Source organism: Euprymna scolopes, chromosome 9, assembly GCF_053919585.1.
Source record: "Euprymna scolopes isolate OS-2025 chromosome 9, ASM5391958v1, whole genome shotgun sequence".
Classification (NCBI taxonomy): Eukaryota; Metazoa; Mollusca; class Cephalopoda; order Sepiida; family Sepiolidae; genus Euprymna; species Euprymna scolopes.
Window position 1 is genome coordinate 82,683,997 of NC_136490.1, and position 15,207 is coordinate 82,699,203.

Below are 15,207 nucleotides of genomic sequence, written 5' to 3' on the forward strand. Positions count from 1 at the left end.
GCATCCCACACTGAAATGCCGTTAACAGAGTTGGGTCGACTATCCGACAACTTGATGCCGTTGATAGAAAATACATCAGTATTTCAGGCGGTTGAGAGTCGAGCTCGGACAAACGATCATATTACCACCACACAGTCTAGTGAAACCATTCCAGCCGGCCTATGCCCATATAGAAAGAAACAGCAGCCAAAGATATGTAGAGCCCATATATATTTCGCGGAGGAGGCTTGTACAGGTAAGCCATGGTGTAAGTGTTACATGATAAGGGCTGTCCCCTTTTCATGTAAGTATAAAAATAGAGAGATTTAGTTAAAATGAAAATGAAATAGCAATAGACGAAATTCGAACCTCGTAATTTAGGTTTAGAAATAGATTACGAGAGAGAATTAGAAAATGGAATGTAAAAACAAACCATTGTTTAGCTTAGAGATAAAATAGTTTTAAGAAAAGGAATGTGCATTTGTCAATTCTGTTATGAAATTGAATTGAAGACTGCAACTATAAGATAATTTAATAAACATGTTTTTAACATATTGGAAATATAGGTTACTGGAAATATAGGTTAAAATTCCTTTTGTAAACAAAGGAAAAAGTTTTGGACACGCATTTCCAGAACACGTGAAAGAAGACACATGTTTTAACATGTATATGATGTATATGGAAAATGGGAAGTTCTCGATATAGTTAGAAACTTTAGAGTTAAGTGGAGGGAGTCTGAGGACGACAGACGACAGTCTGGAGTCGAGAGATGGACAGTCGAACATCTGGAAGCGAGACGGTCACCTTTGAAACATAGAATGTAAAACTTTGAATTCCTGACTAAGAAAACCACCGACCAGTTCATGGAAATAAACGCGTCATGTGTTTTTATAAACGTCGTCTTTGTGTTGTAATTTTAACAAAAGGTAAAGTGAAATTGTCATTATATGTCTTATATATCCTGTGTTTTAAAATGTCTTCACATACACAATGTCTCTACATCTCATATCTACAATGTGAACATTAAGACTGTCTCAACACTGTCTCCTCACTCTAAGAGGTTCTACACTTCTAAGTATGAACATTTTATATATATGAATCTCTTCATAACACGAACACAGAACGTAACATCTCTCTTAATAAGACTCTCTAAGACTCTAAGACACACTTTTAATACTAAATACAAGAATAATAAAAATAATAATAATGAAACTATATAACAAATACAATTTGGAGCCGTAAGCGACCAGACCACCCAGCAGAGGTGGGTTAAAAAAAAACAAAAAAACTTCGGTTACCACGGAAAAATAAAAAAAAGAAACACAACGTTTTAAAAGGGTCCAAGATAAGCAAAATAAATAAATAATACCACGGAAAAAATATTACACGATCACAGAAATGCCACCAAAAGGAAAAAAAAAAAATTTGAACACACATGCACACAGAAAACTAAAGTTTACAAGAAAATATTTAAAAAAAGTATATAAAATAAGTGGCCAAAGAAAAAGAGTACAGACTCTGCCTAACTCGCGCCCTTCCTCCCCCGCCCCTAGTGATTCGGAAAACTAGAAAGTCGGACTGTGTTTGCTCCAGTAGTGCCGCCGTTATTAGAAGTTTCTGCTAAAATAGGAGCGTCTAAAGTCAATTTTATCATAGATATAGGAGCCAGTGTTTCCATTTTACCACATTCCGTAGTAAATGGAATTACTCTGGAGCCAACTCCTGTTCATATCTCTACCGCTAACGGTGAAAGCATAAAATGCTATGGTCAGACAAACCTCGAAGTTAAGATACCCCGTTTGAGAAGATCTTTTCAATGGAGTTTCGTGATCACAGATGTCACTAACCCTTTGTTAGGATTTGACTTCTTAAACAAATTTAACATTATAGTGGATTGTAAAAATAGATCCATCCGTGATAACATAATGGAGCATGAAATTACAGTCAATGCAGTAACGGAAACCCGATGCTGTAGTGATTAACAAAATAGACCTAGCGGATTATGTTACAGAAGTAATAGGTAAATATAATAATGTGCTTTTACCACATAGCGACACAAACAAAGACTATGGTGGAGTGTATCATAGGATTGATACAGGCAGCCACGTACCAGTCTTCGCTAAAGCCAAACAACTTTCCAGTTCTAAGTTAGACGCAGCACAGTCAGAATTTAAAAAGTTACTAAATACGGGAGTTATCCAGCCTTCCAGTAGCGAGTGGGCAACCCCTTTAGGGAATTTCCCTAATAAAATAAAATAACACAATTCTATGAACAATGACAAACAACTTCTTCAACTTAACAAGGGAAAGGTTTATTTGCAAAGCGTACTGAAGGAAGAAAGTAGAGTCGGGTCTCCACTGCCTTACGAGGTAGTTACAACCCGCGGCTGTCGTCAATACCTTTAGTAGGAGCAGCGAAGAGAACAGGCGTCTAGCACCGACGAAGGCTGGTAGCGTAAGAGAGAGTTTTCTTCTGGGACCGGAAGCTGTCTGGTCCCTAGGGGTCAATTTGTATTCGTGCGCAAGTCCTCAGATTGGACAGTCTAGCGCCTCATCACTCACTCAGAGGAAGCGAATGCGCGAGAAGAAAAGGGGTCCATTTGTGTCTGCTACATAACCCCCTGCTTAGGCTGAAAGCCGACAGAGAGAAAGGTAGCAGAACAAATAGCAGAAAGAAAAATACAATAAGAAATGTCCGTCTCTTTAGGTTATTTTCTTGCAGAAAAAAAAATGTTCTTACTTTTCTGTGAAAAGTTGGAATATTTGCACAAAACGTTCTGTTCTAAAAAGGAGAGAAGAAAAAATGTTCTTTTTCAACAGAAATACACTGTTTTGCAAAGTCTCTTCGGCCAATGTACCCGTCGACCACTACGTGTAGTGGTCACATAATTGTTCTCACGTGGAACATTTACCTCAGGTGTATGATTATGCTGTGTGTATGTTGGAGGAATGTGTGGCTCAGGTGTTAATGTGTCCAGAAAGGCTCTTTTTACCCTATCTACCGATACTGTCTCTTTTTTACCACTAATGTCTAGGATAAAAGTTTTATCAGTGCGTGAAAGCACGCGATAAGGGCCAGTGTAAGGTGGAGTTAGGGGGGCTTTTACTGCGTCCTTTCTAAGGAACACGTGAGTCCATGTCGCTATGTCCTTCGGAACCAAAGATTTAATGGTCTGTTCCCTAGGGTGCATCGGCGGTAGCTTACTGAGATAAGTTCGTAGTCTGTTGACATATAGAGCTGTGTCAGTTGATATATCCTCTATCGGGGTCAGCATCTGACCTGGCAACGATAGAGGTGCTCCATAGACCAGTTCGGCTGCGGAATATCCCAGGTCCTCCTTGATTGATGCCCGACAGCCAAGAAGGATGACCGGTATGTACTCGCTCCATCGCTGTTGATCAGGGTAAGCGCGTAATGCAGCTTTCAATTGGCGATGGAAGCGTTCTATCATCCCATTTGAAGCAGGGTGATAGCTTGTTGTCCGAATGCGAGTGATCCCGAGGATCTTGGACAGTTCCCGGAATAGGTGGGATTCGAATTGTGCACCACGATCAGTGGTGATTGTAGTGGGAACTCCGTAGCGCGATATCCAGCCTGATATAAGGGCTCGCGCTACAGATTCAGCCGAAATGTCACTAAGTGGGATGGCTTCTGGCCACCGTGTGAAACGGTCTATGCAGGTCAGGAGATAAGTGAATCCCTGACTGACCGGCCATGGTCCAACCAAGTCAATGTGAACATGGCTAAACCGAGCGTCTGGGGTGCTGAATGTTCCAAGGGGTGCGCGGATATGCTCGTGCACCTTTGATTTTTGGCAGGATACACAGGAACGTGACCAAGCAATGATGTCACGCCTCATGTTAGGCCAGAAAAATCTAGCTGTAATCAGCTTTACTGTGGCTTTGCGTCCGGGGTGTGCCAGGTTGTGTAGAGTGTCGAAAACAACTCTACGGTGGGTCGTTGGAACGAATGGTCGAGGTGAATCCGTTGAGGTGTCACAGATGATCTGCGTGTCAGAAGTAGGCACGGGCAGATATGCGAATTTGCAAGTCCCGAATTCAGGTGACGATGGATCCAACGTGTCCAGACTTGGCTGGTCTAAGGCCATCTGTTGCAAATCGATATCCGATGGTGAGGACAGAGAATTGATGGGCAGGCGAGACAATGCGTCTGCTGCTGCGTTCTGCTCACCCGCGATATGTCGGATATCACTAGTAAACTGCGAAACAAAGTCCAAATGACGTGTTTCGCGGGGAGAATATTTGTCCGGCTTAGCACGCAGTGCGTATGTAAGCGGACGGTGATCGGTGTAAATCACAAATTGTCGGCCCTCGAGTGAATGTTGGAAGTGTTTCACTGCGAGGTACATTGCCAGTAGTTCGTGGCCAAACGTGCTGTAACGTTGTTCGGCCGGTTTCAGCTGTCGCGAAAAGTATGCTAGAGGTTGTAACTGTTGTTGGTGCTGCTGTTGCAGCACTGCACCTACAGCTGTGCCCGATGCATCAACGACCAGTGAAAACTGGGCATCGGGTACAGGATGTGCCAGCAAAGATGTCGTCGCTAGTTTATTTTTCACTTCCGCAAATGCTCTAAGTTGGATCTCATTAAGTGAGATCTGCTCGTTTTTCTTCTTCCTGTTACGTAACAGGTCGGAAAGAGGAGCTAAGAGATCCGCACAGCGTGGGATAAAGCGTCTGTAGTAATTCAACAGACCAAGGAAGTGCCTAAGTTGGCGAAGTGAAGTGGGCGGTTGAAGGTCTTGTAGAGCCTTCACCTTTTCCGGCAACGGAGATATACCGTCTGGGCTGATAATGTGGCCCAGGAAAACTAGTGACGTAACACCGAAAACGCACTTACCAGGGTTAATCCTCACTTGGTATTGCTGAAACCGTTCAAAAAGTAGGCGGAGGTGAGTGACGTGTTCCTCAGGTGAGGCACTAGCCACGAGAATGTCATCTATATAGTTATAGACAAAATCTAAATCACGCACTACTTCATCCATAAAGCGCTGAAAAGTACTGGCAGCGTTACGTAGGCCGAAAGGCATAGTAAGAAACTCAAACGCTCCAAATGGGGTTGTAACCGCAGTCTTGGGTATGTCGGCCGGATTCACCGGGATCTGATGGTAAGCCTTAACCAGATCTAGCTTAGAGAAAGTCTTACAGCCATGCAGAGAGGAAGCAAAGTCCTGAATATGCGGGATTGGGTAACGATCAGGTACCGTCATGGCATTGAGTCGTCTATAGTCCCCAGTTGGACGCCAATCTCCGTCTCGTTTTGGAACCATATGCAGAGGGGAAGCCCAAGGACTGGACGAGGGGCGTATAATTCCCAACTGTAGCATATGATTAAATTCTGCCTTCGCTGCTTTAAGTTTATCCACAGGAAGGCGACGAGGGCGTGAGAACACAGGAGCACCTGTGGTCTCAATATGATGTTTTGTGGTGTGCGTGGGTTTGCTCACCACAAAATTTAAATTGGTTAACTCCGGGTAGGAGTGTAGCACCTCATGGTATGGGTCATTTGCAGCGGCAATGAAAAATACCGGGCTGATAGATGGGGCATTAGATAACGAGCCAGGGACGGAAAGTTCCGTGCTAGCGTCTATCAGCCGGCGTCTGCGCATGTCGACCATTAAATTAAAATTATGCAAGAAATCCGCGCCTAGTATGGGGTACGGTAGATCTGCTACAGTGAAAACCCACGTAAAGTCTCTCCGTAAATTCAAGTCCAGAGAACGTGAAATTTGACCGTACGTGGGGATAGGTGAATGGTTCACCGCTTGCAGTGTTATCAATGACACTGGTGGCCTTTCTTTAAGTAGCCTAAGTGGCCATATACTACAAACAGCGCCAGTGTCTACCAAGCAACGTGCTTGAGATTTTACGTCAGTGACGAAATAGGCACGGTTATTTGCATTTTGTGGAAAGTTTGCCGTGCTCGTCTTTCCACAATTTAGTTTCCCTGGTTGTTAAAAGTGCAGGGCATTTTACAATTCCGTGCTTCAGCGCCATAGCGACTATGATAAAAACATAGTCCCGGCATGTTTGCACGGCGACGGTGGTGCGGGGAAGATGAGCGGCTTTTGTAGCGGCGTCTGGGTGAGTGCGACCTGCCCATATTGAGCTTGCTCACCTCTCTAGTGAGGCGTTCGATGGCCGTTAGTATAGCCACCGATGTAGCATCCTGTCTTACATTTGCGGTGCCTGCGGGTACCTCAGCAGGCTGTAGTGGAATCGCCGCGGTGGTAGGCCCCCTCACAAAGTCCATGACCTTGTCCGCCGATGCTGCTATTACATCGACGGTGTGTTTTTCAAACATTGGCGCAAGTATGGCCTTTACCTGCGCCGGCAGCCTTGAGAAAAAGAGCTGCTTAATTAAGGCACTGTCAGGAGGGACGTCCTCTGCCAGTTCCCTCATTCTACGGAGTAGTTCCGTCGGCCTGCGGTCACCTAAGTGCTCGTCATGGACCAGCGTTTGAAAACGCTTTTCCGCCGACACGGACGTCCGTAGTAGCACCTCCCGTTTTATGCTATCGTAAGTGGAGTTTAACGGGGTGTCCGTTATTAAGTCCTTGACCGCAGGAGTCAATGACGCGGGGAAGGCACTGAATAAAATGTGCAGCTTCGTTTGCTCTGACACGTTGTTCGCCGCAAAATAAGACTCGAGTTGAGCAAACCAGACCCGGACGTCCCCAGCGAAGGCAGGCAACGTTGTCATCGTCACTACCGAAAGTAGATACCAAATATTTTTAAAAAAAAAAATATATATATATAATGTATCCGAAATCTGAAAGGACGCCGAATATGGACCACGTGGAGAAGAAAGGAGAAATATGGAGAAAATCTTTAAACAGAGACAATACAAAAAAAAAAATTTTAACAGGCTAATGGGGGAGGAGAAGAAAGAAACAAAATTACCATGAAATAAAGCTAAAACAAAATTATATCAGGAAGAGCCGTGAAGCAAAAAAAAATGTGGACAATATGGGTTTTTTTTTTTTTTTTTTTTTTTTTTATAAATGTGTGTGAACCTGAAGATAAATGAACAATTTAAGTACTTACATTTTGGCCGAAGAGTGCTAATGCGGAAAAACTTCGTGAAAGTTCTTTTTTTTTTTTTTTTTTTTTTTTTTTTTTTTTTTTGTTGAGTTTTTTCTTTTTCGTACACCAAGAAAGTGTCACCTCTTTTTGTAGGTTGGCGGTCTTTTTTTTTATGTGTAGCCCGCCGTTGTGAAAGAAAAGGGTGTTTTTTCTTTGTTTTGTTTGTTTGTTTTTTTTTGTATGCTCCTTAGTTTATAATATATATATATATATATATATATATATCTATATATATATATATATATATAACGGGAAAAAAACAATAAGGAAGAGAGGGAAATAACGTTTTTTTTTTTTTTTTTTTTTTTTTTTTTAAGTTTTAAATGTGCTCTCCCGAATCCGTTGTCTGTTTATGTGTGTGGTTGGAAACCATGTGCTGGTTTTTAAAATGCGCGCCTTACCCTGTTAAAAAGCGAAAGAAGTGTCTGTTCGGAAATGTGTTATCACGACGGAGTCACCATTTTAGGGAATTTCCCTAATAAAATAAAATAACACAATTCTATGAACAATGACAAACAACTTCTTCAACTTAACAAGGGAAAGGTTTATTAGCAAAGCGTACTGAAGGAAGAAAGTAGAGTCGGGTCTCCACTGCCTTACGAGGTAGTTACAACCCGCGGCTGTCGTCATTACCTTTAGTAGGAGCAGCGAAGAGAACAGGCGTCTAGCACCGACGAAGGCTGGTAGCGTAAGAGAGAGTTTTTTCTGGGACCGGAAGCTGTCTGGTCCCTAGGGGTCAATTTGTATTCGTGCGCAAGTCCTCAGATTGGACAGTTTAACGCCTCATCACTCACTCAAAGGAAGCGAATGCGCGAGAAGAAAAGGGGTCTATTTGTGTCTGCTACACCCCTTTGCACTTGGTGAAGAAGCCGAATGGGTCATATCGAGTGTGCGGTGATTTCCATGTAATAGCATTACAAAAACAGACCGCTACCCGGCACCAAATATAAATTCTTTCTGCACACAGCTAGCTAATAAACAATATTTTTCCAAAATAGATTTAACTGCAGTATATCATCAGATTAAGGTACACCCTGAAGATGTGCCTAAGACAGCAGTAGTGACACCTTTTGGTTTGTTTGAGTTTACATGCTATTTGGTTTAAAGAATGCTGCGGCTACATTTCAGCGTTTTATGGATAAAATATTTAAAAAATTAAATTGAATATTTATATATTTAGACGAAATACTAGTTTTAAGCGAAAGTGAGCAACAGCACAAGGAAGATTTAGATAGAGTATTTAGGATCCTTAGTGATAACAATTTAAAGATTTCCTTAGATAAGTGTGTATTCGGAGTACCAGAGTTAGATTTCTTAGGTTTTCACGTAAGCAAAGAAGGCTTGTTGCCTACTTTAAAGAAAATCAAATAGTTTGAAAATTTTTTTTCAAAAAGCTTACGTAGATTTCTGGGGATGACAGGTTTTTACCGTAAGTTCCTAATTATGCATCCATAATTTTACCACTATCCGAACGGATGAGGTTGGATCCTGAAGCAAAGACCGAGCTTAATGAGGAAGAAACTAACGCCTTCAAAACAATAATAAGCAAATTATCAGAAATTATGGCGTTAGCTCATCCACAGTCTTCAGCTACAGTCTTAGTTACAGATGCTAGTCAATACGCCGCTGGTGCTGCATTACACAAATTGATAGATAAGAAACCAGTACTTATAGATTCCTTTTCCAAAAAATTTTCTCAAACCTAAGCCAAGTATTCCACGTGTGACAGAGAGCTACTAGCAGCTTATTTTTCAGTGATACATTTCCGCCACCTCATAGAAGGTCGTCACGTGACATTATTCACTGATCATAAGCCATTATGCAGAGCCTTTTATAGTCAGACACCAGCAAAGTCAGATCGGCAACAGCGACACTTATCAGTGATTGCCGAATATATTGCTGACGTGGAGTACATTAAAGGAGCTGAGAATAAGGAGCTGTATGTCTCGGCCTGTATTAGCTGTGCAGGTAGATGCATGCAACTTGGCTGAAATGGCCCAGGCACAAAAAGGTGATGACAAAATAAAGTCATACACTAATTTGAAAGAATACTGTGTGTCAAGTGAAGTCGGCTCAGTACTATGCAATTCTTCAACTAAGTACCCCAGACCATTTATCCCAAAAGAGCTTCGTCAAGCTATTTTCAACAGTTTACATAGCTTGGTGCATCCTGGTATGGGAGCATCTCTAAAACTGGTCAAGTCCAGATACTTTTGGCCTAGTTTAGATAAAACGAGTAAACAATTCTGCACAGAATGTGTAGTGTGTCAACAATCAAAAGTTCATAGACACACAAAGTCTGCAGTCCAAGAATTTGAGTTACCATCTGCACGTTTCCAGACCGTACATATTGATATTGTTGGACCCCTGCCCTTAACGCACAATGAGTCCGGCCCTTATCTGAGCCCTTACAAATATTTGCTTACCTGCATCGATCGTGCAACTTGTTGAATTGAAGTACAGCCTATGACTGAGATAACTGCACAGTCGGTAGCAGAAGCGGTTATCAATGCATGGATATCTCGATTTTGAGTTCCACTGCATGTTGTAACTGACAGAGGTAGTCAGTTTGAGAGCGAATTGTTCCAGGAATTAGCCAAGGTAGTAGGTTTTTACAGATTGAGGACAACTTCGTATCACCCTCAAAGTAATGGGATGATCGAAAGAGCACACCGTACCCTTAAAGCGGCAATACTGGCTCGAAAAGAATCATGGATGAAAGTGATACCAGTGATTCTGCTGGGTATACGTAGCACCCCTAATGAATCAGGCTTTTCCCCTTTTACGTCTGTTACTGAAGCTCCGATATTGATTCCTCAGCAGTTGATACACAAGCAGAGAGTAGGAGAAACTCCAGTTAATAACCAGTACATACGTAATTTGTGTGAATTGATGTCCCAAATTGATGTACTCAACAACGGAAAAGGATATATCCATGACAGTCCCAAAACATTTGTACCGAAAGGTTTATCTTCCTGTGAAAAAGTATGGTTCAGAGTTGATCTAGTTAGGAAACCATTAGAAGCACCGTACTCAGGTCCTTATAAAGTTTTGACTCAATCAGATAAGCAGATAGATGCAGATAAGCAGATCGATATGAACAACGGTACTCACACGCACGTATCAATAGATAGATTAAAGCCGTACACAGAACCAACTAGTACTAATAAAATTAAACCGACTGAGAAGGCACAGACAAATGACGGTACTACTAATGATAAACTTGTTAAGACAGACGATACCGACAAAGTTGAAGATAAATTGCCGACACATATAAGTCTAAATTATATAGTAAAATCACTTCCTTTATCCAGCAGTTATTTGATTGATTCGGTGCTAAATCCGACACTCTCTTATGAGGACGGTTTGAGGCCTTTCTTTTCCAAGTCCGCGGTCGAGCGTGGGGTTGAGACTCTGCTCAGTCTCGATTCATTAGGTATTGTAGAGGATGCTTAGTTGTCGGCTGTGGAAAAATAGAGGAGTTCATCACGTAGACTTACCGTAGTATCATTACAGGATCTTAATGGTAAACAGTAACTTTGTGACTTCCTTGAAGGTAATGGACAGAGTGGCAGAGTCCTTAGAAAGGAAGGGAATGTACAATGAGTACCTCCAAGTGTTTGAGGATTATGAGGAATGTGGAATAGTGGAGCAGTTTTTCATCCCGCCTGGGAAATATGAAGATTATATTTGGGTTCCACATAGACCTGTTATTAAGGAGGGAACTGGAGTGACGACAAAAATTCGTCCCATATTCAACTGCTCCCTAAAACGTCGAGAGGGGATGTCAATTAATGACGCTGCCTACATGGACGTGAACTTATCTGCTTATTTATTGGATTTATTGCTGGGATTCAGGAAAAATAAATATGTCCTTCTTGGTAATATAAGAAAGGCCTTTTTACAAATTCACCTTAAGTCAGAAGAGGATAAAAACAGATTGTTTTTTTTTTCCTTAAAAAAGATGACAAATTGTGAACTTACAGGTACAAAACAATTATATTTGGATTCAACGCTGGCTCCTTCATTCTGAACTTCATTTTGAAATTCCATGCGGAAAAATATGCAAAGGATGCAGCATCGCATGCTATTTCCAAGAATTTTTATGTGGATAATCTTGTCACTACCAGTTGTGATGGAGAGTCCCTACTTGCTATTTATAATAACGTTCGTAACAGGCTGTCAGAGGCAGGCTTCGATTTACGATCCTGCAATTCCAACTGTTCTGAGATACAAGTAAAAATGTTGGAGGATGAAACTATTTCTTCTCCCTTCCCAGCCTTTGAGAAGGTATTGGGTAACTTATATGATCCTGTTTGGGACACGTTCAAACTTTCTCCCACTTTAGTGGACCCCGAGGTCAATACCAAACAGGGAATTCTTTCGCAAGTATCAGGAGTGTACGACCCTTTGTCTATGCTACTCCCCGTCATGATACAGGGGAAGATCATTGTCAGTTCGATCTGGAAAAAAAAGTTGTCGTGAGATGAGCGGATACCCGAAGAAATCAATAAGCTGTGGCAAACCCATGCCAAGGATTTAAACGACTTGGGGAAGTTTGAATTTCCCAGGCGTGTATTGTCAGAAAATCAGCCTGTCGAATCATCTGTTTCTGTGACGCGTCGAAAAACCTTGTATGCGAAACAGGGAGCGAATTGTTCTCTGTCGTTCGCAAAGGCCAGAGTGGCCCCAATTAAGGGAAGTCACTTCCCACATTGGAACTTAAGGTAGCCCCTCAAGTTTTGGGTGCTCCGGGGCCCCTTAATATTGATCATTTTTTCCTGATGTCTGATTCCCAAGTTACCCTCTCGTGGATCCTCAACGGTAAAGGATCCAAGAAAAATATATTCATTGAAAACAGGATAGCAGAAATCAAAAAATTTTCAGAAGATATTAATATTAAATTTGGCGTTCTACTGAAATTAAAATATGTTTCTTCATCGGAAAATCCGGCAGATCTTCTAACTAGTGTTATCAATACTTCTAAATTTTCCCAGTTATTATTAAATTTCTGGATGTATGGCCCGGAATGGCTAAATAGAGATGGCATTGATTGGCCAATCTCACCCTTGCCTTGTCTAAACGAAACTAATAAAAAATTGTATTATGTTTGTACTCTCAGGAGGCACGTCCTTCTGAAAATACCTTCCCGTTGAATATTACAAGCTGGAGCTTATCTAAGGCAATCAGCATCTTGGAAAAAGTGTTGAAATTTTATGATTTGTTGCGTAACCGTAGTGCTGACAATTTTAATAGAGCCAAATTATTGCTATTTGATAATATGCAAATAGAGGCTTTCCCTTAGGTTACTTGAAAGAAGTATCTGGGAAAGTGCCTTCCCCTAGGGTTACTGCTTTAGGGTTATTCCTTGATAAAGATGGGTTAATTAGAACCAGATGTAGGATACAGAATTCTGATATTCTGAACTTTGAGGTCAAGTTTCCCCTTTTGTTGGGGAAATATCATTATTTATCAACACTGGCAATTAAGGAAGGTCATCTTAACTGTTGCCACATGGAGGTTAATTCAACCCTCAGTAAGTTAAGGCTGTCTGGAGTTTGGATCCCTCAGGGGAGACAAACCGTAAAAGCTTTCATGCATACTGGCACCATATGTAAAAAAATAAATGCTCTGCCTTGTAAGGCACCTTCAGGGTCATTATTGCCTGCTCATAGAGTGAACTTTGTTCGCCCATTCAAACAAATCGGTGTGAATTTCACTGGTCAATTTTCTATAAAAGTTGGAGGGGTAGAAGTTAAAATGTACATATTACTCTTTACATGCATGAGTTTACGTGCAATTCACTTAGAATTATTGCCGGATATGAGCACCCACTCTTTTATGCTGGCCTTTGTTAGGTTTACCAATTTATTTGGTATCCTTATGCATGTATATTCTGACAACGCAAAATCTTTTGTTGTGTCCAGAATATTGCTATCAAACATGCTCGAATCGGACGAGTTGAAGGAACAATTTAAATCCATACATATCGTCTATCGAACAATTCCCCTTTACTCTGCCTGGCAGGGGGGAAGCTTGGGAGAGACTTATTAAAACAGTCAAACAATGTTTGAGGAAACTGTTGGGCAGAAGAAAGGCGGATTATTTTGAATTTCTGACTGCACTTTCGGATGTGCAAAAGGCAATAAATGACAGACCCCTCACTTATATTGCTTCTGCCGACAAAGACTTTATTTTAACTCCGAATCATTTTCTTCAAACGGGATATCAACTTTGTTTGCTTATTAATAATTATGATGCTGAATTATGTCCTGGCCCCGCAAATAGGACTGCCTTATTACATTATCTCAAAACGAGGAATAAATTTGTTGAAAAGTTCAATCGTATCTGGCATAATGATTACCTCTTGTCATTAAGAGAAGTCGATGCCAAAATCGGGAGCAATTGTGCCCCCAAGTTATCTGTTGGAGAGATAGTACTTATTAAGACTCCCAACAAAACCAGACAATTCTGGAGTCTTGGTAAAATAATCAAATTAATTACTGGAAACGACAATAATGTTCGCTCCGCGGTTGTTCTTAAGGATGGGTGCAAATAGGTCCATTCCTTAAAAAACCTTGTGCACTTGGAAATTAAGGATAATGATGATATTGTATCAACTGAGTTTATAGAAGAAGGAGGTCCCTTTTTCTGTCTAACCTGTTCAGTTCCGAATGATGGAACATCGCCAATGGTGTGCTGCGATTCTTGTGACAGCTGGTACCATTTTAGCTGCGTAGGAGTTGATCATCAAGATATCTTAGGGGAGTGGTTTTGTTCTAATTGTAAGGATAAGGCTCCTCAGGTCGGTCCATATAGTAGAAATTAGCTAATGTCTGGATGCATGGAAAGTTGAAGTTTATACTGAAGATTGACAACAGACAATGGCACACATTAATATTAAAAAAATTTATTGAATTAAAGTTGTAATTAACTTGTATTGTGAAAAAGTAATGATTATCCATTACTTTTTCCTCTCCTCCTTGGCAGTGTAATATGAAGAAGTTAACTGAATTAAAATTATAATTTTGAATCTCAATTTGAATTTTCAAAAATAATCATATTAGGTTAATAAATTTAATTGAATAAAAAAAAATATTGTAATTATAAAATTGTCGAAGTTAAGACATGTTTATTGGATTAACTTGATATTCGTCGTTTATCCGACCGTTTTATTAATTAACTCGTATTGGGGAAAAAGTAATGATTATCCATTACTTTTTCCTCTCCCCCTTGGCAGTGTGTGAAAAATTCCATAACCAACTCCATTTTGTTTGCCCACCTAACATAATTTGCTAGACGGTCTTTGATTGGTTCAATTTGAATGTGCCAATTTTGTATTACATGTGCGTTATTTTTCAGTCTGAAAATCAACATGGAACAGTAAAGGACTCACACAACGGTGCTCTGTTATAGAGTGCCAGGATTTTACCTTCATTGGACACCATGCAGTGGGTGGACGAAGGACATTTCTCTAAATACAGAGACAACATAATTGCTGAACTTATTTTACTCAATGAGAATATTCTACGGTGTTCGGCTTGATATAAATTCTTCCTATTTCTTCCAGAGACCACGAAGTCCTAAAATATACCATATTGGGCGACAACATTCCCGCCGTGTTAAACCATGTACAACATGGATCCTTCTAAAAGGAAACCTGAATGAACATTCTCACAGAGGAATCATAACTACCGGCTTCATTGCAATGGATAGCAAATTCAGCCACTGTTTTTGCAAGGGACTTACCGTGAACCAAAGAACTTTCATTTACTGATACATCTTGAATAAAATCTGAGTTTAAAGGTATGCCTTTTGTTTGTGGAGTTTCATTTGCTATCTGCAAGGAGGAAATTGGGTGTGTAGGGAGGAAATTTCTTACAAACGTTATTATTTCAGCACGGATCACTCTCTGCATGAGTACCAAGTAAAGAAAAACAAATTTTTTATTTTTTTATTTTTTATTTTTGTTTAAAAAAGAAATTACATTAACGGTTTATATACTTCAAAAAAGTAAAGTACGTTCAAAAACAAAAAACACGGAATGAAAACAACACTAGCAAATCAATACTGGGAACTCAAAGAAAGTGGACGTTCGCCGATAGTCGAATGGAAAATAATAAG

At 40.6% G+C, this 15,207-nt stretch overlaps 1 protein-coding gene across 5 annotated transcripts in view; it reads left to right on the forward strand.

The window, feature by feature from the left end:
• Positions 1-14,892, forward strand: part of LOC145284732 (putative sodium/potassium/calcium exchanger CG1090) — a 554,458-nt gene extending 539,566 nt beyond the window's left edge. For 2 of the 5 annotated variants that reach the window (XM_080133667.1, XM_080133673.1), the window contains one exon: positions 14,446-14,892. Coding sequence is in view for 2 of the 5 variants with exons in the window: in XM_080133673.1 (XP_079989799.1) it covers positions 14,446-14,450 (5 nt within the window). In the remaining 3 variants the exon portion in view is untranslated. The remainder of the gene's footprint in view (positions 1-14,445) is intronic. The other 3 variants (XM_080133671.1, XM_080133674.1, XM_080133670.1) reach the window with 3 other exon arrangements.
• The last annotated feature ends 315 nt before the right edge of the window (positions 14,893-15,207 follow it).